This window comes from Corapipo altera, unplaced genomic scaffold, assembly GCF_003945725.1.
Source record: "Corapipo altera isolate COAL_440 unplaced genomic scaffold, ASM394572v1 308, whole genome shotgun sequence".
Lineage (NCBI taxonomy): Eukaryota > Metazoa > Chordata > Aves > Passeriformes > Pipridae > Corapipo > Corapipo altera.
Genome location: NW_020884925.1, coordinates 283,454 through 309,999, shown reverse-complemented (window position 1 = coordinate 309,999; position 26,546 = coordinate 283,454). Strand labels below are relative to the sequence as shown.

General features: G+C 55.2%; 2 protein-coding genes across 2 annotated transcripts in view; both read left to right on the top strand.

Moving 5' to 3' along the window:
* Positions 1 to 12,345, top strand: part of ZNF609 (zinc finger protein 609) — a 101,134-nt gene extending 88,789 nt beyond the window's left edge. The window contains exon 10 of the transcript XR_003530087.1: positions 12,281 to 12,345. The gene's annotated coding sequence lies outside the window, so the exon portion shown is untranslated. The remainder of the gene's footprint in view (positions 1 to 12,280) is intronic.
* RBPMS2 (RNA binding protein, mRNA processing factor 2) lies at positions 207 to 25,389 on the top strand. The gene is made up of 8 exons (XM_027657887.1): positions 207 to 378; positions 12,281 to 12,358; positions 12,992 to 13,030; positions 13,559 to 13,621; positions 14,433 to 14,583; positions 15,214 to 15,362; positions 23,794 to 23,863; positions 24,108 to 25,389. Exons 1-7 carry the CDS (start codon positions 319 to 321, stop codon positions 23,854 to 23,856), a joined length of 603 nt encoding a protein of 200 aa, XP_027513688.1. The 5' UTR covers positions 207 to 318; the 3' UTR covers positions 23,857 to 23,863; positions 24,108 to 25,389.
* The last annotated feature ends 1,157 nt before the right edge of the window (positions 25,390 to 26,546 follow it).

Genomic DNA, 26,546 nt, shown 5'->3' with positions numbered 1-26,546 from the left:
CGGGCGGGTCCCGGCCCCGCTGCTCGGTGCGCGGCGGCGGCACCGGGAGCGGCGGGAGCGGCGGCGGGGGCTGGGGCGCGTCGGCCCCGCAGCTGCGGCTCGTTGCGCTCCGCTCGGCCCCGCTCCGCCCGGCCCGGCCCAGCCCAGCCCGGCCCGGCCGTTAACAGCGGCGCCGTCCCGGGACGCCGCATGTGAACCGGGAGGGCAGCGCCGCACCGCCCCGCACCGCCCCCGCGCACCGGCACCTCACCGGCACCCCGGCTCGGCCCTGCGGAGCTCCGGAGCAGCCGGCACCACCCCCTGCCCCGGCACCCCACCATGAGCAACCTCAACAAGGACACCGAGCACACCAACAGCGGCGGCAACGTCGAGGAGGAGGTGGGGACGGGACGGTGGGTCGGGGATGGAGCGTGGGGAGAACGGGAGCGGCGTCGGTACTGTGGCACCGGGGCGGCCGGGGACTGGGGACGGAGCGGGTCAACGGAGCTGGGGCGCGACGGCGGCAGAGAACCGGGAGCGGCAGCGGGAGCAGGACGGGGCGGCGGGCGTGGAGCGCCGGGGTGTTGGGGGACGGGGATTGGAACGCGGCGCCGTCGGGTAACCGGGACTGGGGTGTCGGGGATGGAGCGCGGCGGCGGCGGGGACCAGGGAAGCGGCACTGGGGCGTCGGGGAAGCCGGGAAGGAGCGCAGCGCCGTGATCGCGGAACAGAGGACTCGACGCCGGGGCTGGACTCCCGGGCCGTCGGAGGACTGGAGCCTGGATGTCGAGGATGCCTCGGGCTGAGGAGCCGAGGCCGGGCTGTGGGAGCCGGAGTACAGAGGTGTCGGGAAGCTGGCGCTGGAGCCCCTGGGCCGTCCCGAGGAGGGGCCGGAGCCGGGTGGGACGAGTTCCTTGCTCAGCCCCGTGTTCCTGTAGCCCTGCAGGGCAGGGGGCTGAAAGGTCCCCACTCACTCCAGTGAGCCCTCTCCCCAAGTCCCTGCAGCTTCTGGATCTAGCACTGTTCTGCCCGTGTGGGCTGCAAGGGACACAGTTGGACGATAGCAATGGAGTCCTTGCCTGTGTACTGGCAGCCTGGCTGGGGCTGGGGGGCAGTGAGCTGCCCTGCCAGCGGTCCCCTTCCCCTGGATGCCATTGCAAGGCAGAGTGTAGATGCTGCTGGACTTAGGGCTGGGAAGGCTAACAAGGGTTAGTTGTCTATAGGCACATGCTGAGCTTGCAACCCTCCACGTTTGCCCTTTGGTTGTCACAGACACTGGCTGCTGTCATCACTGCACCCCTTGAGTGAGTGTTGGTGCAGTGGGTTTCCAGCTGCCCTCCATCTTGGAGAGGGCTCTGGAAAATGCCTGGTATCGGTAATGTTTTGCTGCAGTCCTCCGTGCCCGGCCCTCAGGACCAGGGAGGTGCTCAGTCCCCTCCCCTCGCTTTCCTCCGTGCGCTCGCGCCGCCGCAACATGGCGCCTGGCTTGTTCCACCACCCACTGGGGCCGGACTGGCCCTGTGCGCCAGCTGACTTGGGGCCATCGTGTCCCCTGAGCTTCAATCCCAGCAAGGGGGACCCGGGTAATGGGGTGGAATGGATTGGCAGGTGGTGGCCATAGCAATTCAGTCCCCAGTGTGGAGCAGGGCTTAGGTGATGCGCTGATGCGATGGGAGGTGAATGTGATGCTGCTGGTGGGATGTCCCAGCCTCACTGGGTGGCACTGCTGTGGGTGGGTTGAGAGCCGGAGCACCTGGGGCCCTGTGCCACTCCCGGTGTGGGGAGGCTCAGAAACAGGGGGTTTCATGGGCTGTGAACGCGTGCGCAGAAGACTCAATGCGGCTCCTTGATCCAATTATTCACTGGCCTGCAAAGTCCCCTGAGGTTGCTGCCGCTTGGGGCATCCCATCCCATGGCATTGCTCCAGCTGGGCTGGTGCCTCATGGGTGGTGGTAGGGTGAGTTCATGGTGCTGGGGCAAAGCTGGTCCGTTCTCCACTGCTGGGTGGTGGTTCGGCAAAGCAGGTGCTGCAGCATTTTGGGAGCCTGGAAATCCTTGCTCTTTGGAGAGGCTGGTCCTCCCAGGAATGGTGCTCGGTGACTGGAAAACCGAGTTAAAGATGGCATCTCTGGGGAATAGTGGGGGTTGAACGGAAGTGGCTCCTGCTCTCCATTGTGCTGCCTCTGCATGTTTGTGGGGAGGGGGACGGTCCCGTCCACCCTGCTGGATGGTCTGTGGCCTCACTGGGTGTGTCTGTCACCCTGCACCCACAGCTGCAGCAAAGGACCCACCACCCTGGAGGTGGCTGAGGGTGCCTGGGAGGTGGTACGTTGGGACTGGGGAGGGGATATGTCCTAGTCCCTGGTGGACTTGCTGTTGTAAAGCCCTCTCTCTGCCAGGATCCACCATAAAAAATACTGTGGGTGATGAGCACAGCTTGGGCTTCATGGTGGCTACTCTGAGCCTACAGGAGCCCTCTGAACGCTTGTTTTTCTGGTAGCTCCTTCTGGCTGACCAGGAGCTGTTCCTCACTGCAGAAGCTAATGGAGGCACAAGGAGTGACCTTGTGTTCAGCATCCAAGCATGGTCTAGGGGCCCAAATTCTTGTCCAGAGCTCCCCTTGATACAAAGTGATAAATACATTTAGAGTAAAGCGGAATCCTTCAGTCTCACTATACGCAGGAGGGTGTGCTGGAATATTTTCCCACACTGCATGGATAACACTGCCAGATCCTGGCGCTGTGGACACTCCTCCATCCCCCCTGCCGTGTGCCTCCTTCGCCACCTTCCCGAGCCTTGGCAGAAGGGCTCCTTGTGCCCCAGATATGGTGAGGCGAAGCTCCCAAATTCAGCCTTTCCCTTTATCTTATCTGCAAGCCCCTGGATCTTGCAGCCGCTTCCTGGCCGGTGACATGCGGAGGACAGGAATGCCTCTCTCTCCTCTCGAGGTCGTTAACGGGAATGTTAAACAAACAGGGCCTAATGTCAGTCCCTGCTGTTCCTCACCAGACACCTCCCCAAACGTGGTCCCTCCCCACTTGCTGCTATCTTCTGTTTAATTTTCCAGGCAGCCGCCAATCTGCGTGACAGCGTCTGTCCCAGTGCTCCTGAGGGGTGCTGTGAGATCGGCAGCTGCCTGGGTGCTGCACTCCCACCTCGGTGGCAGGCAGAGCTTTTTCTCGCAGCTGGAATAGCTTTCTTGCTTCCTGTGAATGCTGTGTGTTGTGTCCATGGCCATATTGCAATAAGGTGTGTTCACCCTGCTCCCTTGGGTGCCTGATGCAGAAGTGTTGGTTCTACTCTGGAAGTTCATCCTTGCTCTTCTAGGAGGTACCTGGGAGGCTGTAGCCCCAGAGGGAGTGTGAGAAATCTGGAGCTAGCTGTCTAGATGCCCAAACTAGGCAGCTGAAGTCTGTGGTTATCCCATGTGCCCTCTTGGCTGGTCTCAAGGGCCTGATCGCAGCTCCATGAGTGGTGGCTGCTGCTGCTGTTGTAGAGCTTGGGCATCCTGGACTGCTAAAGGTAGAAAGCATCAAATGTGAGGTTGTGTAATGTGAGCAGAGACCAGGTGAAGACCAGGAGAAGTTACCTGGCTAAGTTCTGCTTGGAGAGGATCGTCTTAGGAAGAAATCCGTCTTTGTGAGGGGGTGAGGCCCTGGCACAGGTTGCCCAGAGAAACTGTGGCTGCCCCATCCCTGGAAGTGTTCAAGGCCAGGCTGGATGGGGTTTGGAGCAACCTGGTCTAGTGGAAGGTGCCCCTGCCCATAGCTGGGAGTTGTAACAAGATGGTCTTTAAGACCTCTTTCAACCCTAACCATTCTGTGATCCATTCTGACCCTGTTGGTCCCTGGCAAGGCTGCAGTGTTCCCTGTTAGAGTCAGAAAGTGCTCTGTTGGGGAGGCAGAAGCTCTTGGCTCCCGGACAACCCCCTCTGTGGCAAGTCCTTCATCCCTGGTTTTCCTTGGCTGTTGTGCACCAGGGCTGCCAGAATTGCCTGGGAATGCTGCTGGTGAGCAGGTTACGTGCTGGATGTCTGTAGCACTTCATGGACTGGTGCCAGGCATCTCTTGACTTCTGTAATCTCTGCTTGAGTGGACCTAGATACCTTGTGCATGTGTGGATTCCAGCTCTCCGGCTGGAAACAAGCAAGGTTAATGCAAGTTCTGGATTCAAATGTCTCTGTGACGCTGCTCTCCACTATGAAGAATGTGAGGCTGTAGTACTTACAGTCACCACTCACTAATCCTTCTGCACTTGGCCTGGCTGAAGCAGGATGGTGCCTCAGAGCTGTTTTCATGCATCCTAGAAGTCTCCTCAGTGTTAGATGCAGCTTTCTGTCAGTGACAGATTGTTGGCTGAGCAGACACCCTGGAGTCACCATGCACGCAGAGGTTCTGGGAACTGGTGTGTTCCCAGACCTCCTCTTGGTCTATCACTGAGTTGCTCTGACAGGGGGGAGGGATATGGGAATCTCCCCATTGTCTCCTGGTGTTCTGGTGCCTGTGAATACCCTCTGAGAAGCTTCCATCTTCTTTCTTGCTCTTTAAAATCTAAGTTTCTTAGACATGAGTCTGAGCATTAACATCTCAGTCCTGTGATGGGGGTAACTCCTTCCACCTGCCACCTGGCTGTGTAACTGGGGTAGTAAATGAGACTCAGCTGTTGCCTAAAATTCAGACTCTCAAAGAAACCTCTAAGACTTAGTTTCTGAGTTTTAGCAGGCGGGCATTCTTTATTGTGGCTTCAGAAATGAGTTTTCCTCCTTGGCTAATCTGAGGAGTTGCTGAGCAGAGTTTTCCCTAGTTGGCCTCAGAATGAAGGGGTTTTTGGTGGTGCCTGTGGAAGTTAGGAAGGGCCAAACCCGAAGGCTCCCTTGCTTTCCCCTCACCAAGATAGAAAGGATACCCTTGGAGATGTCTGGGAGGTAGCTAAGAGTACAGGTTTTCCTGTCCTTCCTCATGGCTCTGCTAGAGGATCTGGTGCTGTGGGAATTCAAGAGTTGGTTGCTGGAACTGGTGTGGAAGGTTGTAGAGCCAAAAAGATCCTTTGGGCTTGCTGGTCTTGGCCATACCAAGTCATGGAGACTTTGCTGCTTGGATCAAGGAGAAATTAGCAATGCCTGTCCTGGAGCTCTGAGTGCCTCAAATAAAGACTTCAGCTTGAAGTCTCACCATGGCATGAGTGTAGAAGTGAGGTGGTCAGACTTCACTACAATGCTCAACACCTTCTTGCACCACAACAGATGCTGGAAACTGAATTCCTCCTGTGTGCCCAGCACTGTGGAGCTGGACCTTTGGAGGGGCAGGGTAATGGGACACTGGAGCTGCAGAACTGTGTGATCTTGAGCCAGCTCAGCACACCTGATGAAGAAGGAGCACTAGGTGACCCTACCCTTGGCATGGCAGAAATTGGTGCTGCAGGTTTTGCAAGGATGCTTTGGCCACTGCCCTGTAGGGTCATAGTGGGGTTGGGTGACTGGAAACCCAAGGGCCCAGTCAGGTGGTCTTACCCATGGGGAGGATCTCCAGCCCTGCTGTGCAGCCCAGGAGAGACTGTGGGAACCTTGCACCTTCCTGTCTGGGATGGTGCCTTCCCTCCTGTGCTGCAGGAGGTGGTGAGAGGTTCTTGCATTGGTGTGGGGTCAGTCTTGGCACATGTCCGTATGTCGGAAGCTGTTGGCCTGAGGATGTGTGTCCTTCCCATCTGCTTCCAAGGGAGAAGGCCAATGTCTCCTGAAATGTGTAGCTGCCCCAGGTCACCTGTAGCAGTGGTCTGAAGTGCAGAACAAGCTATGGAAGGGTATGTTGCAGGTTAGGGTTGGTATTTTTGGTCCATGTTTGAGTGGCACAGCCCTTCCCTGCTGCCCAGTGGCCTTGTCTTGCCAAGAGCTGGACTGATGCAATGGTGGCTTAGTTCTGTGGGTGCTTGTCATCCTCCTGGTGTCCCCAAGGATCTCCCTGTGTTTGGGGGTGACACTCCAATATTCACCATCCACAGCCGAGAGCTGCTGTGAGCTTTTAGCTCACCATCCCTTGGGTTTTGCTGTTGGGCCGTGGAGGTACCTGACCTGCTCCATGGGGCTGGAGCATGGCCAGTGGTGTGCTGCCCCAAATTGGGTTGATTTGAGGAGAGACTCATTTGCCTCTGGATATGTCCTGGGAGGCACAAGACTGAAAAGTGCCCAGGAATCACTGTGTGGCAGAGCAAAGCAGATACAGGTATAATTGCTTAAAGACCTGAGGTGAGAATGTTCCTTGTGGGGGTCCTGCATCCAGGCTCATGTCTCCTGCCAGCCTCTACTCTGAGCAGATACTTGTCTCACCTCTGTGCCTCCTGCCAGGAGAATGGATTGCTTGGGTGTGGGCAGGAGGAGCTGGTCTGCAGCAGGTAAGGTCTGTGACTCCAGCCGATGGTGACCGGTGTCTGCAAGTCCCTGACATCATAGGGTGGCAAGTGTGGGTCTCTGGAGCCCAAGGCTTAGTGTGGTGGCTGGGTAGTGCCAGTGTGGATGAGTGTCCTTCAGCATGTTGGTTGTGCTGCTTGTGCCTGTCTCCTGGCTTAGTGGACCTCTTGGCAAGGTGGAAGGTGACAATGACATCCTGAGGGTGCTGAGCCAGCATCTTCCTGAGCTGAGAGCTGCCCCGTTGGACAATAATCTCTTGGGAATTGCAGGGCTGGCCTTTCCAAATGTTTCATCAGCTTTGAACTCCTGTTGTGGTCTGAACACCTCCGGGTGCCATCCTTTCCATGAGATGCTGCAGAGACACAGGGGATGGGACTTGATAGCACAGGGAAGCCTCCATGGCAGAGCCACACCAGCAGTGCTTCCTCTGCTGGGGCCAAGGGCTATTCTTGGGTGCTATCCCGTTGTGCCTTATCAGCTCCCATGTGCTTCCTGCTCCCCCAGGCAGGGGCTGGTGCCTCTCCCTGCTTCCCCCTCACCCTGACCACAGGGGTGGCTGAGCCCTGCTGACATCCCCCTGCCTGATGTGGGAGACAAGCAATGCTGAGGAGGGGCTGATCCATCGATGAGCAGTGTGAAACACCCCAGCCTTGGGGACAAAATGCTTGTGCACTTGGGCTTGCTTGTGGTCAGCCTCCCTCCCTCTGGGCGAGCAGGATGTTGTTCCTGGGATGTCTTTCATGCAAAAGGCTGATTTTGGAGGGAAATGCCTGAAGCCCCACCTTATTTCAAGTGCTGGGAAGGTTCAAGGCCTTCTTTCCCGTCTGGGGATGGGTGAACATCATTCTGGTGGCAAGGGAAGCTCTGTGCCTGCTTGAGGCTTCCCGGCTGGAGCAGCTTCTGGCCTGATCCTGCACTGGAGCTCAGTGCAGCCTTGTCTGAGGACATCGGGGCTCTGCCAGGGCTGGAATGGCAGCAGGAAGCCAGCTCTTGCCACCTCTCTGCTGATGAGGGGAGGGGAAACTGAAACACAGATCAGGGAAGGAACCTCTTACAAGCCCCTTCTCTCGGTGTCTTGGCCCATGGTGTGGAGGCTGCCCTGCCGAGCTGTCCCTTGCACAGACTACCATCTCTCTTCCCCAGTTTTCCCCTCTCCTGTGATTCCTGGGACTTAGATGCGCTGAGGAGCAAAACTGCCCCGTGCTGGGTCTCCCCTGTGCAGTGGCAGGACCTGCACTGAGAAGAAGATGCTGTCCCATTTTACAGCCCCGCCGCTGGACTCTCGCGTTCCCCTCCCCGCAGCCCTGTTGTGCAAGCTCGCCTCCCTGATTTCGCTCCCGTGCCTTATAAGTCCCGGGTCCCGGGGCAGCCGCAGCCTCGCCGCATTCCAGCGGCCTCGCGTCAAGTGGCCCTGGCTGCATCGCCGGGACCGGGACCGGGGCTCCGTGTGCCGCTGCGGCTCTGCTGGTGGCCCCGGGTGCCTCAGAGGCACCCCGCTGGGATGCTCTCCTCTGGGGAAAGCTGGAGTCCATGTCCCTGAGCTGGGACATGTCCTGGCTGCCAGAAGTGGGGAGTGCCTTTAGGATGCTGCCATGGAGCTTCTCCCTGTCCTCAGCAGGATGACACAGGGCTGGTGGTGTAGGAAGAAGGTTCAATGGGCCTTGTGAGAACGAGTGGGAGATGGCTTGTCTGCAGGAAAAACTTGCATGCAGCTGGGGTAGCTTTCTGGAGAGGGGAGTGTCCAGTGGAACAGTGTTGGAGGAGGCACTAGAGCCCATTCCTGCTGTAGCTGTCCTCGGGTGCCTGGAATCACTGCTGGGAAAGGCTTGTGTGCTCCAGGTGCTGGGAGTGTGGATTCAGGACCCAGCCAGTTTGGAGGGGCTGGAGTGGCCCCAGCTGTGTTGTGGGTGATGTAGCTGAAGGCCTGAACTCACAGAAGGGGAGGGTCAGCCTTACTGGTTCCCACGGGAGTAATCAGAGCAGTCTCCCAACAAAAACCCATCACCCACAGCAGCCTTGTGGGGGGTAGGTACCTGTGCCTTTACATTGGGCACCTCTGACATAACCTGACCCTTGTTGGGCCCTGGGGCAGCCTCTGGCTCTGCTTAAGGCTCCCTTTTGAGAGCTCTTATTTAAAAGCAGCCATGGCCAGGAGCTGTAGATGCTGTAAGAACCATACTGACCCTCTGGTGGCACTGGAGCTGTGGCAGGTCGAGGCAGGTGCTGCTGCCTGGCTCCTTTGAGGGCTTGGTGTGAAACTCCTGGGTGTGCTGGCACAAGGTGTGTGTCTCTTCGGGGAGGTGCAGCTGTGCAAGGACTGACACTGAGAACTGAGGGCTGAATGGGTTTGTCCTTGTCCCTCCCTCCTCCTGCGTGGGAAGCTGTGCTGGGATCCTCCCTCTCTAAGAGATGGCCTAGATGGTCTTGTCCCTCCTGGCATGAATCCTGTTTTCCGTGGCTCTCCTTCATCTCTGCCAGGTGTTTGGACTGGGGAAATCCCAAGAGGGGCAGGGATGGGGCAGGGAGAGTGTTTTCTGCAGGGCCTGCAGCAGTGTGATCTTACTGGGCTGTCCTAGGCAAGAGCTGCTCCCTGCCCTGCTTCCCTCTGTGCCTGTCTGTCCAGTTCGGATCAGCCCTGGGTGGGATGGGGTTGCTCTCACCTGGTATCTCGAGTGGGTGGCAGCAGAGCCCAAGAGCAAGCTTAGAACATGGGGATCTGCTCCTGCTGAACGTCTGGATGTGCAGTTTGGCTCAGGCAGCTCCTGACCCAGCCCTGGATGGATATTTTTGGTGGGTGTTTTTTTCTGTCCAGTGGCTTTTCCAGCTGTGCAGTGGGGAGATTCAAGATCTACATGGATCTGGTGTTTAGTGGCAGGGAGTTGAAGCAGGGCAATTATATTTTAGCAGAAGCTTACTCTGTCATGGCATATTGAGTGTGAGGTCTGAATGCCTAGATTTGTCAGTCCAGGGTGGTCCTACCAGCCTTTCAAAGCCTGCAGGACTTGGGCTGCAAAGGGCTGACTGGAGAGTTTCAGTTTGGTTAATTCACTGGAAGATGCTTGTTCAGATCCTGTTGCCCTCATCTACAGTTTGCTCTCTTTGCGAGCAGGGGAGGAGGCTGGACTAGGGCTGCTCTTGGTGCACAAGAGGCTCAGACTGCTGAGCTGCCTCCTGCTTTTCTTCTGTGGGATAACCCAGATCTCCTTTGCTTTATGTCTGGTGTTAAAAGTGAACTTCCTCTGGCTTACCTCACTCTATCCATTGCATTATTGCTCAGGTCTCTCATCAGCTTCACCCTCCCTTCCCTGAATAACTTGGTCTCTCTTTCCCCTTACCCTTCTCTTGATCACTTATGGATATGTTAGATTGCAGAGATCTTGGAAAACAAACCTCTTGGTCTTGTTGCTTCTAACAAGCTCTTCTTGTTAGAGCGGGGACTTCTTTCTTAGTTTGTCTTGCACAGACCCTCTTTGAGGTGGTTGACTGGTGGCATTTGGGATTTGCCAGGCTTTGGGGTGATGCTGACCCTTGGTGGGTGCTGTGGCTTGGCTGTGGGACCCCCTTTCCAATGCTGTGGATGGTGGCAGACAGGACTGGGAGGCAAAGGGAATCTTTTGGCCTGAGAGAGAATGTTTCTTGCCTCCATCCTTGGCAGCAACTTACGCGTCTGGCGCTGGGAGCTTGTTACCTCTGGTACTGGGAGCTTGTTGCCCCTGACAAAGAGCTTTCCTGGGCACCTGCCTTGCTCTGTTCAGGCCATTGTAAGGGCTCCTAGTGCCGACTTCCCCTTCCCTGAGCCACTGCACAACTTCCATCCTGTCATGCCTGTCGCAAGGACTTAACTGAGCGACGTGTCACGGGGCCATTTAGAGACCCAACAGGGATGCAGATTTCTATCTGCTCGGAAGAAACATCCATTCTGGGGGCTGAGCACACTCAGATCCTGAAATATTGAAAAGGGATGGAGCTTTCACATGGCTGAGGCACATGTGTACCACCACACTCTGCAGTCCTCCCCTGCAAGAGATGGCTGTGGGTCTTCTGGGAATGCACTGCAGGCGCTCCTTGTGGCTCATGCCAGAGCGCAAGCGCTGGAGTCTTCAAGGCATCCAGAAAACTGAGAAACAGTGACATTGCCCCCTCTGTCTGTGCATGGGGTGCCCCTGGAGTGAGGCACTGAGGCATCAAATGAAGGGTGGCTGGGGTGGGGAGTCTGTTGGACTGAGCCTTGGTGTGTTCCTGAAGTGCTCCACATAACATTCTGCTTTCCTAGGTCAGACAAAGCGAAGGTGTGTGGTAAGGCCATCCATATTGAGAGGGATCAGGGAAGGGGATGGGAAGGATGCTCAGTGGCTGCATTCTCCAGTCTTGAGATGTGCTGAGCTGGAGAAGGGCTCCCCACACTGGTGGGGGGTGGTGGCAGCTCTCAGTCTCAGCATGCACAGAGATCAAGAGCACCCCAGCCTTTCACGGTCACTGTCCATCCTAGGGGGCTTCAACTGCCCCCTGAGTTGATGTGAGGGGTGTTTCTCTGCCTTGACAGGACTGTCCTGGGCACAGGAAGTCGGGGAGGTGAGTTTTCTTCTGCAAATAGAAGAAACTTCTCTGCGTGGAGGAATCTTGATCTGGCTGCCCCAGAGGAATTACGGAGTGCAGAGGCTCCCATGTTTTCATGTGCTCACTGTCTCTAGCCCAGGAGGAAGGCAAGTGTGTGCTGCTCAGTTTGATGGTAAAAGAGGTTTTGGGTACAACCCCTTTCCCTGGGGAAGGGGAAATGGCTGAGCAAAACCAAAAATGTGGGAGTAGAGTCCTTCTGCCCTGCAAATGTAATGGGGTCACTCCAGACTGGAAGCAGGCCAGGAGATGGGCTCTGGCTTGAGGTTCTTGCTCCTTGTTAATGATGACGAGTGTCTTCATGACCCCCGTTATGCATAACTTCCCTTTCCAGCTCTTTGCTGATTTACAAGAAGTCTCTGCAGCTTCATCATGCTGCTTCCTATGGAAACAGTCTGCCAGCCAGTGTGCAGGGAGAAAGTGGCCACAATGGTCTGACTGTTGAGCAGAGTTCTACCAGGGCATGAGCCTTCAGTGCTCTTCTTCCCGGCTATTCAAGTGAACTATTCTCTCTAATTTTAATGGATTATCTATTGAAATCCTCCTCTGACACTGTGATTTTTGCTTACACATGAGTGTGTTTGGACTTGGTCCGTGACTTCTACAGCCTGGGAAGAGCAGCAGCCCTCAGGGCCTTGGTGCAGCAGGGCTGCTGTTGGCAAGGCACAGCAGAACAAACACTGTGAGAATGGCTTTGGGAGATACTTCTGAAGAGTCTGATGTGTGTTGGGGAAGGATCTGGGCCGGGACCCAAAAATCTTCCTCCAGTGATGTTGTAGGGCTCTTGTAGGTGTCAAAGGATGTGAGTGGAGTAGTGAAGTGTTTCTCAAAATTGAGGGCTGTCTTTGAATTGATGACTGGAGTAAAGTGTCAGGGTAGGCTTAGGAGAGGAGATCCAGTGTGTGATCTGTAGAAAGAGCTGGAGAGACAACTGGGTCTTCTGCTGGTTTCTTCTGGACCTTTGGGAACTGTTAGTTCCTATGGAATGTATGGTCTTTTCCAGTTTAACCATCAAGGATGTGGGCTGGTGATTGTGCCCTGATCAACCCAGGCCTTTCTGCTGGGCACTGAATTTTTGTAAAGATCTCCATCCTTTGTGGCAGGAATGAAAGGGCTGTGTGTCTTTTATCCTGGACAGCGTTCCTCTAATGCAGGGAAGGGTTAGTTGGACCTTTGGTTCAAGGTGTCCTACTCTTGCTGCACGTGGCTTCCAAGCTCTGCTCTGTGCTCCCACGTTGGCACCAAGCATCTCCTTTCAGTAGAGCTCGTTGGCCTCTCCCTTAGGTACGGACGCTGTTTGTCAGTGGCCTTCCTGTGGATATCAAGCCCAGAGAGCTCTACCTACTCTTCCGACCATTCAAGGTAAGGTCTTCAAATCTGATTTTTGGTGCCAAAGATGCTGTTTTGTGGATGACCTGGCAGCAAAGGTCTGTCAGGGGGAAAGGAGCATGATGTGGGAAGGTGGTGTCTGTGCAAGCTTGGGGAGCCTGCCTGAAGCCAACATGGTGTCCCATGCTTGTGCTCAGATAGAGAACCTCCCCGGGAGCCTGCCATTGGAATCGTGCTGTCTCTAAGCTTGATGAAATCTGCTTGGACCAGCCCTCCCTTGGGGATGTATCCTGATCCCCTAAACTCTCTATCCCTCTCTAATCACCACCTGGGCTGTCCCTGGGGTTCCCTTGTCTGCACTCCTCTAGCACGGGGTGGGTGGTCTGTGCTCTGTAGGCACTAGCCAGGGCAGGGTGCTCATCTTCATAGTTGGAAGGAGTGCTAGAAAATGGGATTTCTTCCTCAGGGGCCAGAATGGGACAGCTAAGATACCTGCTCTGCCCTCAGTCTTCTCCTTTGGTGGGAAAGAAGTGTTACTGTCGCTGCTCCTGCTGCCTTATTGAGGGCTTGGTGCTACAGGAACTCCCGGGGCTGTCACGTCATGTCTCAGTTGTAGCTTGGCTCCTTTGGGAGCCTGACACTGACTTGCTTTCTTCCCTCCTGCAGGGTTATGAAGGGTCACTGATCAAGTTGACTTCAAAGCAGGTATCTCCTTCTTCCAGCCTGGGTATTTTTGGCTTCTGCTAGAAAACCAGACGTGCCAGAAGGGGAGGGGGGATCCCATTTTATTTTCATGCACTCTCTGGGATCAGCACCATGTACACAGCTGGGTTCTGCTGACCCCTCCGTCCTGGTGGTCTCAAGCATAAGCTGAATGTTTCCATGTATTCTGTTGCTGCCCTGGGTGAGATCTGAGGCTTCAGCCTCAAACCTTGTGCTGCCATCAGCTTTCCCTACTCCCATCCTGACCAAGGCAGCAGGCCCCCTAACTGGGGGCTGTTGGGGTGAGTGGTGTCCCCACACGTAGGGATACCAAAATGTTTTGGTGAACTGGGAGAAGGCACAAAGTGGGAATCTTGGGCTGATGACCCAAGAACCCTTCAAGCTCTCCCTGAAGCCCCTCTGCAGCTTTGGATGGTCTCTTTTGCTTGCTGTGTGGGGCAGAGGCAGGGGGAAGGTAGTCTGAGAAGTTGCAAGAGGCTTCAAAACTGAAATTGTTGTTATTTCTTTTAGCCAGTTGGTTTTGTGACCTTTGACAGCCGGGCTGGTGCTGAAGCAGCGAAGAACGCCTTGAATGTGAGTCCCCGAAGTGCTGGGGGACTGTGGGGGCTGGGGACCACATGCCCTGCTGTAGCTAGACCTGGAGCTGTGGGTTTGGCTTGGCCATAGGATAGGACAGGAGGATCTCCCAGCTGTGCCTTTGAGTAAGGAAGCAAAACAGTCCTGCAGCATCCCACCAGGGAAGCAGGAGAGCTGCTTAAGGCTGACATCAGCCTGAGCAAATGGATGCCAGCTGTGTCCATGTTGTTTCTGACGACTGGAAGACAGCTCTGGGGCCTCTGAGGGTGTAGGGAACTGTTGTTGCTGAAGAAAGTCTTGAGGATGGTCAACATGGGACCCAAAATAATCCCTATCCCATGTGGGCCTGCAGGAGTTGGTGGGATCTAGTCAGCAAGACATGGTTCTGCTCTGGTATAGACCTTACCTTGGGCTTTGGTACACCTGCAAGTGCCTCTGCTCAGGCTGGCAGAAGATGTAGTGGCACCATAGAAGGGAGCTCCCACATAGGTGGGGGTTTTACCAAATCGAGTACAGACAGGGTTATCTCAGCCCCAGCAGACAGATCTTTCCTGGCTGGTGTTGGCAGCCAGGTTGATGAACTGCACCCGAGGAGCAGAACTGTGTCCCTCATGTTGGAAGCAGTGGTCCTGGGCCAGCTAAACATAAAAATAAAAGCATGTGGGAGCTTGAGTTTTGCAGTGAGATGACAAAAATCTGGGCATGTGACTGCAGCATGGTGGCCTTAGTTCCCTGGTTCAGGGGGAAAGTCTGTGCTTGGACTGGAAACTTCACATTTGAGAGACTCCTGTGCTTTCTCCTGTGACAGGGCATCCGCTTCGACCCTGAGAACCCCCAGACCTTGCGGTTAGAGTTCGCTAAAGCCAACACAAAGATGGCCAAGAGCAAGCTGATGGCCACACCGAACCCCACCAATATCCACCCTGCCTTGGGTGCACACTTCATTGCACGGGACCCCTGTGAGTATGCTGGGAAGCGCTTGGAGATCGTTGCTGGTCCCCCCTGGGAGATGCCCAACCCTGGGAATGCTGTCAGGGTGAAAGGAACCCCGATCCACATCTGCTTTGACTGAAACCTGCCTGGTGCAGAGAGGTTGGAGTTGCAGGAGAATAACAGACATCTGCTGAGGCCAACACCAGAACTGTTGGGAGAGCAGAGTTGGTTTTGGTAGTTCAAGTGATACCGTAAATCCCTTAAATCATCCCTAGTTGTGAAACATCCCTGGGTGTGAAGCATAAAGAATGAGTGCTGTGCCATCACCCTTGGTGTGGCCTGGTAGGGTGAGCAGCCCCGCTGAGGATCATTGGGTGACGAGTGATGTCCTCTCTGAGAGCCCCCATCTTCTGTCCTGTGGCACCAGCCCTGTGCTGCATGTGTGAACCAGCCTGTCCAGAACCTCTGTGGAGCCTGTTCATGACCTCTTTTGGCAAGGCCGGGAGGTCAGAGGAGCAGTTGGGCACACAGATTTTGTGCCTCACTGGGATGGCAGCACAAAGCTTTAGCCTGGGGTGGGAAATCCAGAGCCCGCCCCCAGAGCAGGCCTTTGGGGTGAGGTACTGAGGTCTGTCCCCTTGTCTCCTCCTGCACAGATGACCTGACTGGAGCAGCTCTGATCCCAGCGTCCCCTGAGGCGTGGGCTCCCTACCCCCTGTACACCACGGAGCTCACCCCTGCCATCCCTCACGCCGCCTTCACATACCCGGCGGCTGCTGCTGCGGCCGCTGCTCTTCACGCTCAGGTGAGTCGCTCCCCACCTCCCATGCCAGGATTCAGACCCTCCTCTCTCCCTACCCTGGCACTCATTCCCGCGGTCTCTGCTTGCCAGTTTGACCCTGGCCTCTGCACCTTTGGCTCCTGGACAGAGCCTGCCCCTGGCTGTGGGCATGGGGGTCCCAGCCCCGAGCCAGCTGCAGGGGAGGGGTCTGTGTGGTCGAGAGCAGGCAGAGCTGGGCCATAATATCTGACCCTGTGGGTCCAGCCTGCTTTCCTGTGAGGGGCAGGCAGGTGGGAGGAAGCCAGGGCTCGATGTCTGGCTGACTCTGTTGGTCCCCACGGCCAGAGAACCATGTTGAGGGACTGCTGGGAGGAAACGCTACCTGTCAGCAAGTAAAATAGCTACGAAAGGTCCTCCCTGAAGTCACAGAAAAGGCAACAGGCTCATCTTGGTGCTAAAACTGAGGGGCTCAACTGTGACCCAAGTGACTCAAACACTTTCAAAGTTGGAGGAGGGTGTCCTGCAGGAGATGAGTGACCAGAGCCTTGCCACAGCGAGGAATTCTGATGGGACAGCCTGTTAGCCACTCTGGGTGCAGGCTAGAGAGAAGGGTCATTCTGTGCATGAGCCTCTGGAAGTGCTGGTGGTGGTGCAACCAGCTGCCTGGTGTCCCAGGGCTTGCTTGCTGACAGCTGGGGACGTAGGGATGCCTTTACTAGTCTGAAACTGGGATGCTTCAAGGTACAGAGACCAACACAAAGTCCCTGAAACCATGGAATGCAAAGGGAAAGCCAGAACAGAAGCAGTGTCCTAATTCCAGGTTTAGGTGCTTGACTTGAAGCACTTGTCAGGAGAAGCTGGAGCCCTGTCCCTGCCCTGCTCAGTGTTCCCAGCCAGCTGTGCTCTTCCTGCTTCTGTCTCTGCTCCCTTAGCGATGCTGTGGGGGATTGGGGCTTAACCTCTGAGCTCTGCCTGCCAAGCAGGGCATTTGCCTCTGCTCTTCCCTGCTTAAATGGAGAGGAAGAGGAGCTGTGCCCACTCATCTTGTCCTGGCTGGCAGTTAGCTCTGTTGGCCCTTTGGCGTCCTTGTGCTTCCAGCAAGCTTTGTGATGGTAACTGCCCAGCTTCAACCCAAGCTTGCTTCCCAAATGCCACATGGAAGGGGATGCAAACTCCTGGCCTTTGTCCTGCCCCTCTCACACCTGCAGAACTCTCCTGCTTCTGCCCTTCTACAGGTGAGCTGGTGTTGTGCTGAAGTTCCCATGGGGTAGGCGGGAATCATGTGGGATTTAGGGCTGGACCAGGGACTGGGATGTTTTTCCAAGGACCTCCAGAGCCAGGCTAGTCTTTCCCTGAGAGGCTTGTGCTTGCTGGTGTTTTCCAAAAGTGGTGGTGCCCATAACTAGAGGGGTCTGTTGTGCTCCTCACTGTCCCAGGAGAGCAGGTGTCTTCTTGCCCCTTGTGTGTAAGGTGGTGGAGCCAAGGTTGAATTGTCCCTGGAAGGGAGGACCAAGAAAAAACAAACCACTCCTCCAGCCTGGTTGAGGGAGGTGAAACATTTACTGCTGTTGCTTCAAAGATGGTCATTGGTGACTGTATGGGGACCCTGAGTGTGAGGGTTGGACACCAAAACTTTATGGAGCATGGTGGGGGAGAAGGAAAGAGGAAAGTTATCAAGGAGGCCTTTAGCCAGACCTTTACCCTCTGGGGTCTAAGTTTCTTCCCTCCAGTTGGCAAGTTACTAGTTTTGAAAGAGATTTTCTGGCCTGACTATAAGACCCTGAGACTCCCTGTGTAGGTAGAGCTCCCCCTGCCCAAGAGGGTCTATGGGTGGTGATGGCTCCCTTAGGGAGCCAGTGCAGTCCCTCCAGGCCGTGGCTGGACCCAGCTCTATTCCCAAGAGGCTGCCAGCCACAACTGCTCCTCACTGTGCTGAGCCAGCGGTGACCTCGCAGGGGCACATTCTGGCACAGTATATGTTACCAATAAAGTTTTACATGGTTAAACATTACTTGGGCTGGCAGCTGTGGGCTGCCCAGTCTCCAGGCTGGAGCCCTCTCCCTTGCAGAGCTGAGGCAGGGTGTAGTAAATTAGGGAGGTGACTTTTGCTCACAGACTGGGCTAAAACCTGTGCCCTTAGTCCCAGTGTCCTGAGCCCTCACTGTAGGGGTTGGCTTGCACATGTGATAGGTTCATAGGTTGTTCCCCAGGACAGCCGCAGTTCTTTCTTCTGAGCCTGGTGTTGGCTGGAGAATGTTCCTGGGGATGGTGGAGCTGTAGCAGCTCCACAGCAATCAGCTCTGAGGCAGGAAAGCAGTTGGAGGCCGTAGCTAAACCGAGATCTTGTTGCAAGAGATTTAAACCTGAAGGGCTCGTCCTTTTGCAGCGCCAAGTTCAGTGAGGGGGAGAGGAGGTGGCTGCCCTTGGCCTCCTGAAGGGCTGCCCAGAGGGCTGGCAGGAGAGATGAGGGGCAGGAGGTGGTGTGAGGCTGGCTTCGCCTTGGGAACCCTTGGTAAACCACTCCCAGATGAGACTGATGGCTGCTGCTCCTGGCACTGCTGCGCCACAGTGACGATCCTGGCGGGCACCAGCCAACTGTAGCTGTGACTGCAGCCTGACCCTGCCCTGCTGGGGACTCTGCTGACCTTTAAGATTGTCCCATCTGCCTTCCCTCCCTCCCACCTTCTCTCAAATCCCTCCTTTGATGTCCCTAGTGAACTCCAGCCATGATGCCAGCGCAGGCTAGCCCTGAAGCTCAGAGCTGTCCCTGGACATGGGACACCCTAGTGATGCCTTATTGCAGCTAGTGGAGTGGCTGTACCACAGCTCCATTCCTAGAAGTGTTAAGCATGATGGCAGCCACATCTGGAAAGACTGGTAAGGTAACCATCTCTCCTCCAAGGTGCACCATGGGATTTGCAAGCTTCTGCCCATCTCTGTAGCCCGTATCTCCTTGGCAACCCAGTGCATGGGCCTCACGCTACCCACCCACCAGAGCCTGGGGAATGAGATACCAGGCCTTCTTTCTAACCCACATCTCCAACTTGGCAGCACATGACATGGCGCACACAGCATGGCACCATCTTACATCAGCTCCTCCCAGCTGAGCCAGGCTCAGCCAGGCCCCGCCGGTCAGAGGGGAGCAGCCCGGTTGAGCCAGGGCAGAGACCACCCTGCCACTTGGCGTGAAAGAAACCTGGTTTCTCCCCAACCTTGACCCTTTGAGGGCAACCAGAAATACACCTTGACCTCACTCCTGGCACACGGTGGGGGAGGTGAGTGACGTGATAGTGATAGCACACGACTAAATTTTAGTGGGCACCTTAGACAACAGCACTTGCCGGTCACTTTGTTCCAGAATTGCATACCGGGACAGACCCTGCCCTTAATCATGGGTCTAATCTCACATCTTTCCTCTCCAGTTACTGGAAATGAAGCCAGTTCCTATCTGGAGCTTGGCTTCTCTCTTGCAACTTGAAATCACAGGCAGTACACAGGTTGTGTGAGCTGTAACGGAGGGAATTGGCAGCCTAGGAGAGAGGGGAGTGGCAGGGAATTGGCTTCCCTGGGAGCTTGGGAAGAGGGAAGGCGGACTGGTTGGCAGGGAGATGGTTGATGTTTGACAGAAGGAGTTAAGTTGTGCCTCAGTTCTCTTCTCCTTGCAGTGCTTCTGAGCAGACTTTTTTCCTCTCTGTGCAAGTGATTTTGGGGAAAAGAAGCCACCATGTTCCTGGAGCTCTTCTGCAAAGAGGTGCTTCTGGCTGTGGCTTCAGGACTCTGCTCTGGGCAGGGCTTGCCCTGGGAAGCATGGGCTGGGTACAGGATTGGTTCATAAGAGCATGAGTGAATCTGCTGGTGGCAACCACATGGTGCTTGCTGACCTGTTGGATATCCAGAGCCCAGGGAGGCCCTTGGAAGGCAGGGAGCCAGGTCATGGCTTGAAAGCTTGGAGATGCCAATCCTTTTAGGAATTGGGCTACCCTGGGTGCCCTCAGGGCATCTGTGTTGCTGCTGCCTTGTCTGGAGACTTTGAAGAGATAGCAGAGGTGTGTCTCTGATGCTGGAACCTGTCCAAGTGAGTAGTGGTTGGAAGGAGCAGTCCTGGATTGTGGGTGGTGGTGGTGCAAGAGGTTGTTACCCCAAAGCCCCTTTCTCTGTAGCTAAGCTCTGACAGATCCTCCCTGGAATGGATGGAGACAGTGATGGATTTTCTGTCCTTAATGACTTGTTGCCTTTTTATTTGGGTGGTTGTGTAGGGGCTTGGCAGGATTATTTTTTCTGGGCAAGCTCCACGCTTCCCAGGGTGTGAAGCCTCTTCAAGACCTTCATGGTCGTAATGTCTTCCTAAATTCAAGTGACTTAGTGGTGGCATAGCTGACCAAGCAGCCCCAAGCCCTAGGCAGTTCTCTCCTAGCCAGGGAAAAGCAAGCAGGAGATGTTCTGAGCTCCACCAGGTACCTGCTGAGCAGCCATCCTCACTAAATGGTGGGCGAACTGGACTGAGATGCCATCAGAAGAGACTTGTGGCCATCGGTGACTTTCCCTGCCTGGTTCAACCCAAAGGAAAGCAGCACAACTTGCTTCCACTCCAGCTTGTTTGCTGCAATCTGTGAGGGGAGTGTGTCTCCATGAGCTGTAGGGGTACAAGGCATTGGACTGATGGATGGATGCCTGTCCAAACACTCCTCAGCAAGAGGATGGATCAGTGCCTGTCTTCTCCTGTGTGTTCCTCAGCGTGGTATGGGAAGATGTGCTGAGCTCTTGCTAGAGCTGCCTGGGGAGACATGTGTGCTCAATCTGACTGCATCCTGCCTTCCTGATGGTGGGCTGAGCTGCTCGGGTCTCACACATCATGCCAGCATTTGGATGCTTGTTCCCATCCCCCTGGAGGACCCTCGAAGCAGGTGGCCTGGGTGCAGTGCCCGCTGCTGAGGCAGAAGGTACGTGTCCAGTGTGCACTAATGGGTGAGGAGGTGTCTTGTGGGTGCAGCTGCACCACTGTCCTGGCCTGCCTGGGTCATGTTCCCACTGGCTGTGCTTCCAGCTGGAGCAGAGCAGCTCTTACCGGCCATCAGTGTGGGTTGCCCAAGGCTCTCTCCCGGTGACCTCCAGCCAGGGGAGCAGTGACTGCGAGGCTGAGGATCTCAGCAGCACGAGTGAAGATGCTGCTCTGCACATGAGCAGATGGCAACAAGACGCAGCTCTTGGATGTGTTGGTTGGATCCTACCAGCTCCCAGCAGCACAATGGAGTACTGTGTTCTTGCCTGTACCAGAAGCCTTTCTGGTCCCTGGGACTATTCCAGCTGTAGGGATAGCTTGGAGTTCTGAGAGCTGCTGGGGCTGCTTGCAGACCTAAAGGTAACTAAGGAGGAAAGGCAGGTCCTCCAAGTCAAAGGTGGCCTGAGGATAGACAGACCTGTGTATTCAGTCCTTTCTCTCTTTCCTTCTGAAGGAATTGCTCTCCATGAGAATAGTGGGCAATGGATACTTAAATTCTGAGGGTAACTGGGAGAGACAAAGGAGGTCTTTACAAGGAGAGTGAAGTGCTGATGTGATGTTTCTCTGCCGTATTTATAATTTCTTTGTAACTTTTAGGCAGCTGCTGGTGGTGTGCTGCAGCAAGTGAGGGGTGTATCACCTGGCCTCTGGAAGGTGGCAGGTAGAGACACATTTCTCCTCTCCAGCTCTTTTCTGGACAGATGTTGAAGGTGGCAACATGAGGCTGCTGCAGTCAGCTGGCAGTTTCTGCCTGTTCCTACAGGCGGGCGAGCAGGAGATGTTTCAGTGGTGTGACCAGCCTCCTTTCCAACTGTGAGCTAATGCTTCTCCAGAAACAACTGTGTCTCTTCCAGTAAAAACCTCCCTTGTTCTGCTTTCCTTGCCCAGTTCTGGACATCTCCATTCTTTCTCAGCTTCCTCCTTGACGGATGTAGTATTTTGAGGGGTGTGAAGAGAAAACTGCCTTGGTAGGTGCCTAAAGAGCGTGTCCTCTTGGCTGGCTACTGCCTCCGATCTGCTGCTTCCAGTGCTTTCTGCTGCCCTCAGAAACGTCCCTCCTAGTGAGTTCCTACCTCATCCCATCAAGCCCTTAATCTTTCTGTGGGCTGAAAGACATGGCAGGTCATTCCCTCGCCCTGACATCATGTCAGAGCCTTGGACTATATCCAGGATTGTCACGTCTGCAGGAGCTCCTGCTGGGCTCCAGGCTGAGCCTCTCTGGATACAGGGCTAGGCTGGTGGTCTGTGGGGCCACAGTGTGTTGGGCTGGGTGGGTTTGGTGTGTGAGCACTGGAGGACCTACAGGAGGAATGTGAGGAGAGGTGTCCATCAGCAGTGGAGGTTTATTAGTGCCAGAGCTATGAACAGTGTGTGTTTTAAGAGAAAAGCAGGATTTTTGTTGAAACTAGAGGTGCTGAGGTTCTGCACGTGGGGCAGAAGGTAGTTCAGACCCCTGAGGAGAGGCTGTAGGGCCACCAGGCTGAGGGAGTGAGTAGGCTGTGCCGGCTCACACACGGCCCTGCTGCTCAGCAGAGCCCAGCGTGGGACGGAGGCAGCTCTCGGGGTTAAGCACTCGCAGCCTTGTGAACTAAGGGGGAGTTTCCTGTTGCTGCTGGGCAGGAGGAAACTGCTTCCAGCTGTTGAGGGGAGGGGTGCTGGAGTGGGAGACACTGGCCAGGGATGACGGCTGCTGGCTGCCGAGGAGATGTGGCTCTGCTGAGCAAGCACCTCCTGGTGACAGGGCTTGGGGGGAGCAACTAACCCCTGTCCTTGCTTTGGCAGCTGTTGTGGTGGCCCTGTAAAGTTGTCTGTGATGCTGCTGCCCACTATGAGCCTTCCTGGTGGTGTCAGTGCAAGGGGACAGCAGTGTCTAGTGCAGCATGGCAGCCCTGACTGGGCAGCAAGGGTCGCTCTCACAGGCTAATGAAGAAGTGAAAACAGGCTGGGTGTGGCACCAAGACAGCACTTTGGTCCTGGCACTGGATGGGAGCCCTCTCTGAGGAGGAAGGTCTTCATGTCCTCAAGGCTGGACTGACTGGTATGCACTTGGCTGCTGTGTCATGTAGTGAGGTATGGGGCCAGCTGGGAGCTGACTTAGTGGCACCCACTTGCCTTGTGAAAGTGTCTGGCAAGAATCCAGCAGGTTATGGAGCCATAGAATGGTTTGGGTTGGAAGGGACCTTATAGGGGGGGTTCTGCTGCTTTTCTCCCCATCTTAGAGCCAAGTCTATTGTTCTGCTGGTTCCCAGAGCCCTGAACATACCAAGCTGTGCTCCCCTGCCAGGAGCTGGGAAGGGAGGGGTGTGGGATCACTGCTGTGCTCCAGCTCCCTTTGCAACCAGCAGCAGGATGGAGCTCCAGGCGCTGCTCCTGCTGCTGGTTCTGTGCTCAGTCAGGTGGCATGGGCTTGTCTCCTGCTGCTCCCAGGCATGGAGCTGCTAACACAGCCCAGCCTGACAACCAGCCTTGCTGAACCAGCAGGAGCATCTGAATGTCTCATGCTGCTGGGTGTTGCCAGGTTTTCTGCATCTCTTGATGGGCTGGAAAGTGTCTGTTCAGTTGCTGTTCCTTGTCTGCTTGTCGAGGCCCCATGCAGCTCCTTCCTTGGCAAGGAGCAGGTCTGAGCAATAGAAGTAGCAGCAAGGACCTGCCAGGGAAGCCTCCAAGCCTTGCTGGTTTGCAGCTCTACCAGGTTCTTCCCACGATGTGGTTTGCCTGCAGCTTGTTCTGGTGGCTGAGTTGTGACTCTGTGAGTCTCACTGTGGTGGATGAGCCACTTCTTACCCATGTCATGCAGAGGCTGTCTGGTTTTAATGTGTAGTTTTAGATGCCTCCTTTGGCTGGCTGAGGGTGGAGCAGCCATCACCTTGGGGTGCTATGTGCTCAAAGTGAGCCCCCTCTTCCCTGCTTGAAGCTGAACAGGGGGGAAAGAAGTAAACTTGGAGTGGGGGGGGCAATGAGAGTGTGCTGGGGGTGAAGAGTCCCTCCTTGTACTGCTTCTGTAGTGGTGAACTTCATGGATAGCTCAGTGGTGAGGAGCTTCCCAAGCATGAAGGGTGGTGTGTGCTGTAGTGAGCGGGGGCCAGGTGTGGGTGTGAATTTTAGGGCTGCCTTCTGGTTATGCCAATAGACAGAGAGTGCTCAAGGTGTTGAGATAAGCCCTGAGATGGGCTGCTGGCTTCCTTCTTGGACATGTGGGATCCTGCCATGCTCCTTCAGGGAGGACCTGGCCAGGTCCCAGTGCCACCAGAGCTGGGCAGTGTGAGGCTGGCATGGTGCAGCCCCAGGGTGAGATGCTCCTCAAATAGTATTTGGGGCTCAACCTGGAGCCTCCTTTCCTGTACTGGAGACATCTTTGGTCTGTAGACTTTGCACACGGCCTGAAGAAGCTGAAGGTTTGTGCTCTGGTTGAAATAATCCTGGATCATGGACCTCTGCCGTGGCTTTCTTTTCCAGATGCGCTGGTATCCTCCCTCTGAAGCTACCCAGCAAGGATGGAAGTCTCGTCAGTTTTGTTAGTTCGTTAGTAAGTAATTAATTACTCTTGGAGCCAGATCTTTGTCCTGTTCTTCCTTGGGCTCTTGTGCGGGAGGAGGGATGGGAGCTCGAGCTCAGTCCTACACATCCCCCAAGGACGCGGTTGTGTTTCAGGGATGGGTTATGGGAGCGGGGGGACCCAGCGAGCTCCGGGATAGAGAGGGGGGCCGTGGTGCTGCTCAGGGGGCGGATCCAACCAGCCCCCCTCGCTCACGGCCGCTCCTCTCCCGCAGTGTCTCTCCTCGACTCGTGTTCCTCCCCCCTGCCTCTCCGCGGAGGGATGTGCCAGGGACGATCGCTCCGACTCCTCTCGGTTTGGTTCGCGGCCAGCGGACAAGGCGCCCGGCCCCGCCGCGCTCCCCCCGGACTGTGGGGTACCCCCTTCCCCGGACTGTGAAGCCGCCGCGGCCCCAGCCGTGGGGCTGTGCGCCGCCTCCATCCCCCTCTCCCTCCATCCTTCCCTCTATCCCTCCCCAGGACATCCTCCCTGACCGAGTTTCGCCGGCCGGCTGCGCCGAAACCCAGCCGGGGGGGCTCGGTCCTGGGCTTCCCCGGGCTCGCCCTGCCCTGGGGGGCGGCTCGGCTGAAGGAATCGAAAGGCAAAATGGGTTTTGCATGTTTTCTGGCGTGAATTAAAACACTTAACTTGTGTCTGTGTGAGTGTAAGTTTGTTTGTTCTAGCGTTTGTGTAACCGTTAGCAACAGGTCTTGGCCCAACGGATTGATCCATCAAGGTTTTCCTCTTGCTCCGGTGAAGACTTGGCTTTGAGAAATACTAACTGTCCTTGTCTCACCCCGTCTCCCACCTCTACCCTCCCCTCCCCAGGACGACCAGAAAAATTTGAAAAACGCCTTTTTTTTTTTTTTTTTTCTCCTCCTCCAAGTACAATGCACTGGGTTTCTGTTCTCATCCATTCTGCTCCTGTTTTAAAGTCAGGGTTATTATTTTTTTTCTTCCTTCTTCAGACTTCTATATATAGAACGGCTGTAAAATATCTAACCTCTTTTTTGTTTTCCACATCCTTCTGATTGGAGAGCATCCAGTCCTGCCAAATAATCAGCCATCCTTATGGGAATACCGAACAAAAAAAAAAAAAAGTACGAGTATTTTTGTACCATGTGTAATAAGGAAATATTTATGCATCATAAAGAATTTCTTGTGTGTTTGTGTGCAATTAATTATTATTATTATTATTAAAGAGAAATTGTAATCCTGTAAGATAAGTTAATGTTTAGTTAAAAGCTTGAAAGAGAAGGGTTGTCTTCTGTACCAATGATTCAGTCAGGCATAGTAAACAAGAAATTGTGCAATTTTTGTTTTAGCATCTTATTGCTTGGTATTGAAGTGCTTTAAGTATTATCTGACCATGGCTGTCTCGCTTGTATTAAAAGATTTGAGAATAAGTTGCTCTATAATTGCTGATCCTATGAGAATGTGAAACTGGATAATATATGAAATGCAACCAAAAAAAAAAAAAGAAAAAAATATATACCCAGAGGCTGCTGTGACTCTTTCTCTGGTCTCGTGTGTTTTCTTGTGGGCTTAGGGTGGGATGCTTCATGCTTGGTGGTACCCAGGGCCTGTCCCCTCCCCACTTCCATTTCCCAGCCTGGAAGGAGGGGGGCTAATTTGGGATGCTGCTTTGGACCATCAGATGGCATCTTCCCCCCCCCCCCCCCCCTCAGAGAAGGGCAAGTCCTTGCCGGCATGTGTTGGAGGAATTGTTGGTGCTGAGCTCTGCTGGAGGCCTCTGAGAGGGCAGCCCTGAGCTTTTTTTGGGTGTTTTTGTTCCCCCTCCCAGCTTCTGGGGAGGCTGAGGCCTCTCCTTCATGCCAGCAGTCAGCAAGGAGATGTCCATAGAAGGCAAATGTCCTCCACGACTGGAGCATCGCCCTGGACTGCCCAGTTCCTGCTCTGGTGCAGGACACCCTGGCCTGGGCTGCCCAAATCCTTCTGTGGCCTTATCCGAACCCCCCAAAGCAGCTGTGGGAATGGCAGTTGTGGGGCAGGGGGTGATTGTCCCTGTGGGGTGTCCTGGGGTTTCCCTGCTGTGCCCAAGGAGCCCCTGGGGCTCAGCTCCCTGAGTCCCTGCTGTGGGCACTCCAAAGCCCTCCCACACAGCTTCCCGCCCCAGGGATCAGTGTTTTCCTCTCTCCCCAGGGCTTCTAGGGCAGTGCTGAGCGAAAGCAAGGAGCAAGGAAAAAAATCAGAAAAAGCAAAAGGCAGGTCTAAAAATAGCCCTGCTGGCCACCATGCCTGGGAATGGGCTCGGCTGAGCGCTGCTGCTCCAGGAAGTGACTCGCTGTGGGGCCGTGGGCTGCCCGGGCCAGAGCAGCACTGCCAGCCCCTTCCCCCGTGGGATTCCCGCCATCCCAGCTCCTGCTCCAATCCCAGCTCCAGTGGGCCAGCTCTTCCCTGCTGGGTCTGTCCACATCTCACAGCTCTGCTCACCTGAGCAGAAACACTCCAGAGAGCAGCGGGGCCTGGTGATGGGAGCGTGCGAGGCTTTAAATTATAGAGCAGATTTTTTTTCTGGGTTTGTTGTTTTTTGGTTTGTTTTTTTTTAAAAAGCCTTTAGCACATGCATTAACATGGCCAGGCCATGAATAATTTATGCCTGGCTCTATTAAGCTTTTACACTGGGACCTGCTCAACACAGCCCGCCTTGGAG

What these genes read in the sequence shown, in the direction of transcription:
- RBPMS2 (XM_027657887.1), top strand. Translation starts at nt 319, where the DNA reads ATGAGCAACCTCAACAAGGACACCGAGCACACCAACAGCGGCGGCAAC. An exon ending in CAGCGAAGAACGCCTTGAAT is followed by an intron (nt 13,622 to 14,432) that starts GTGAGTCCCCGA and finishes CTCCTGTGACAG; the next exon opens with GGCATCCGCTTCGACCCTGA. An exon ending in CCGCTGCTCTTCACGCTCAG is followed by an intron (nt 15,363 to 23,793) that starts GTGAGTCGCTCC and finishes TTTCTTTTCCAG; the next exon opens with ATGCGCTGGTATCCTCCCTC.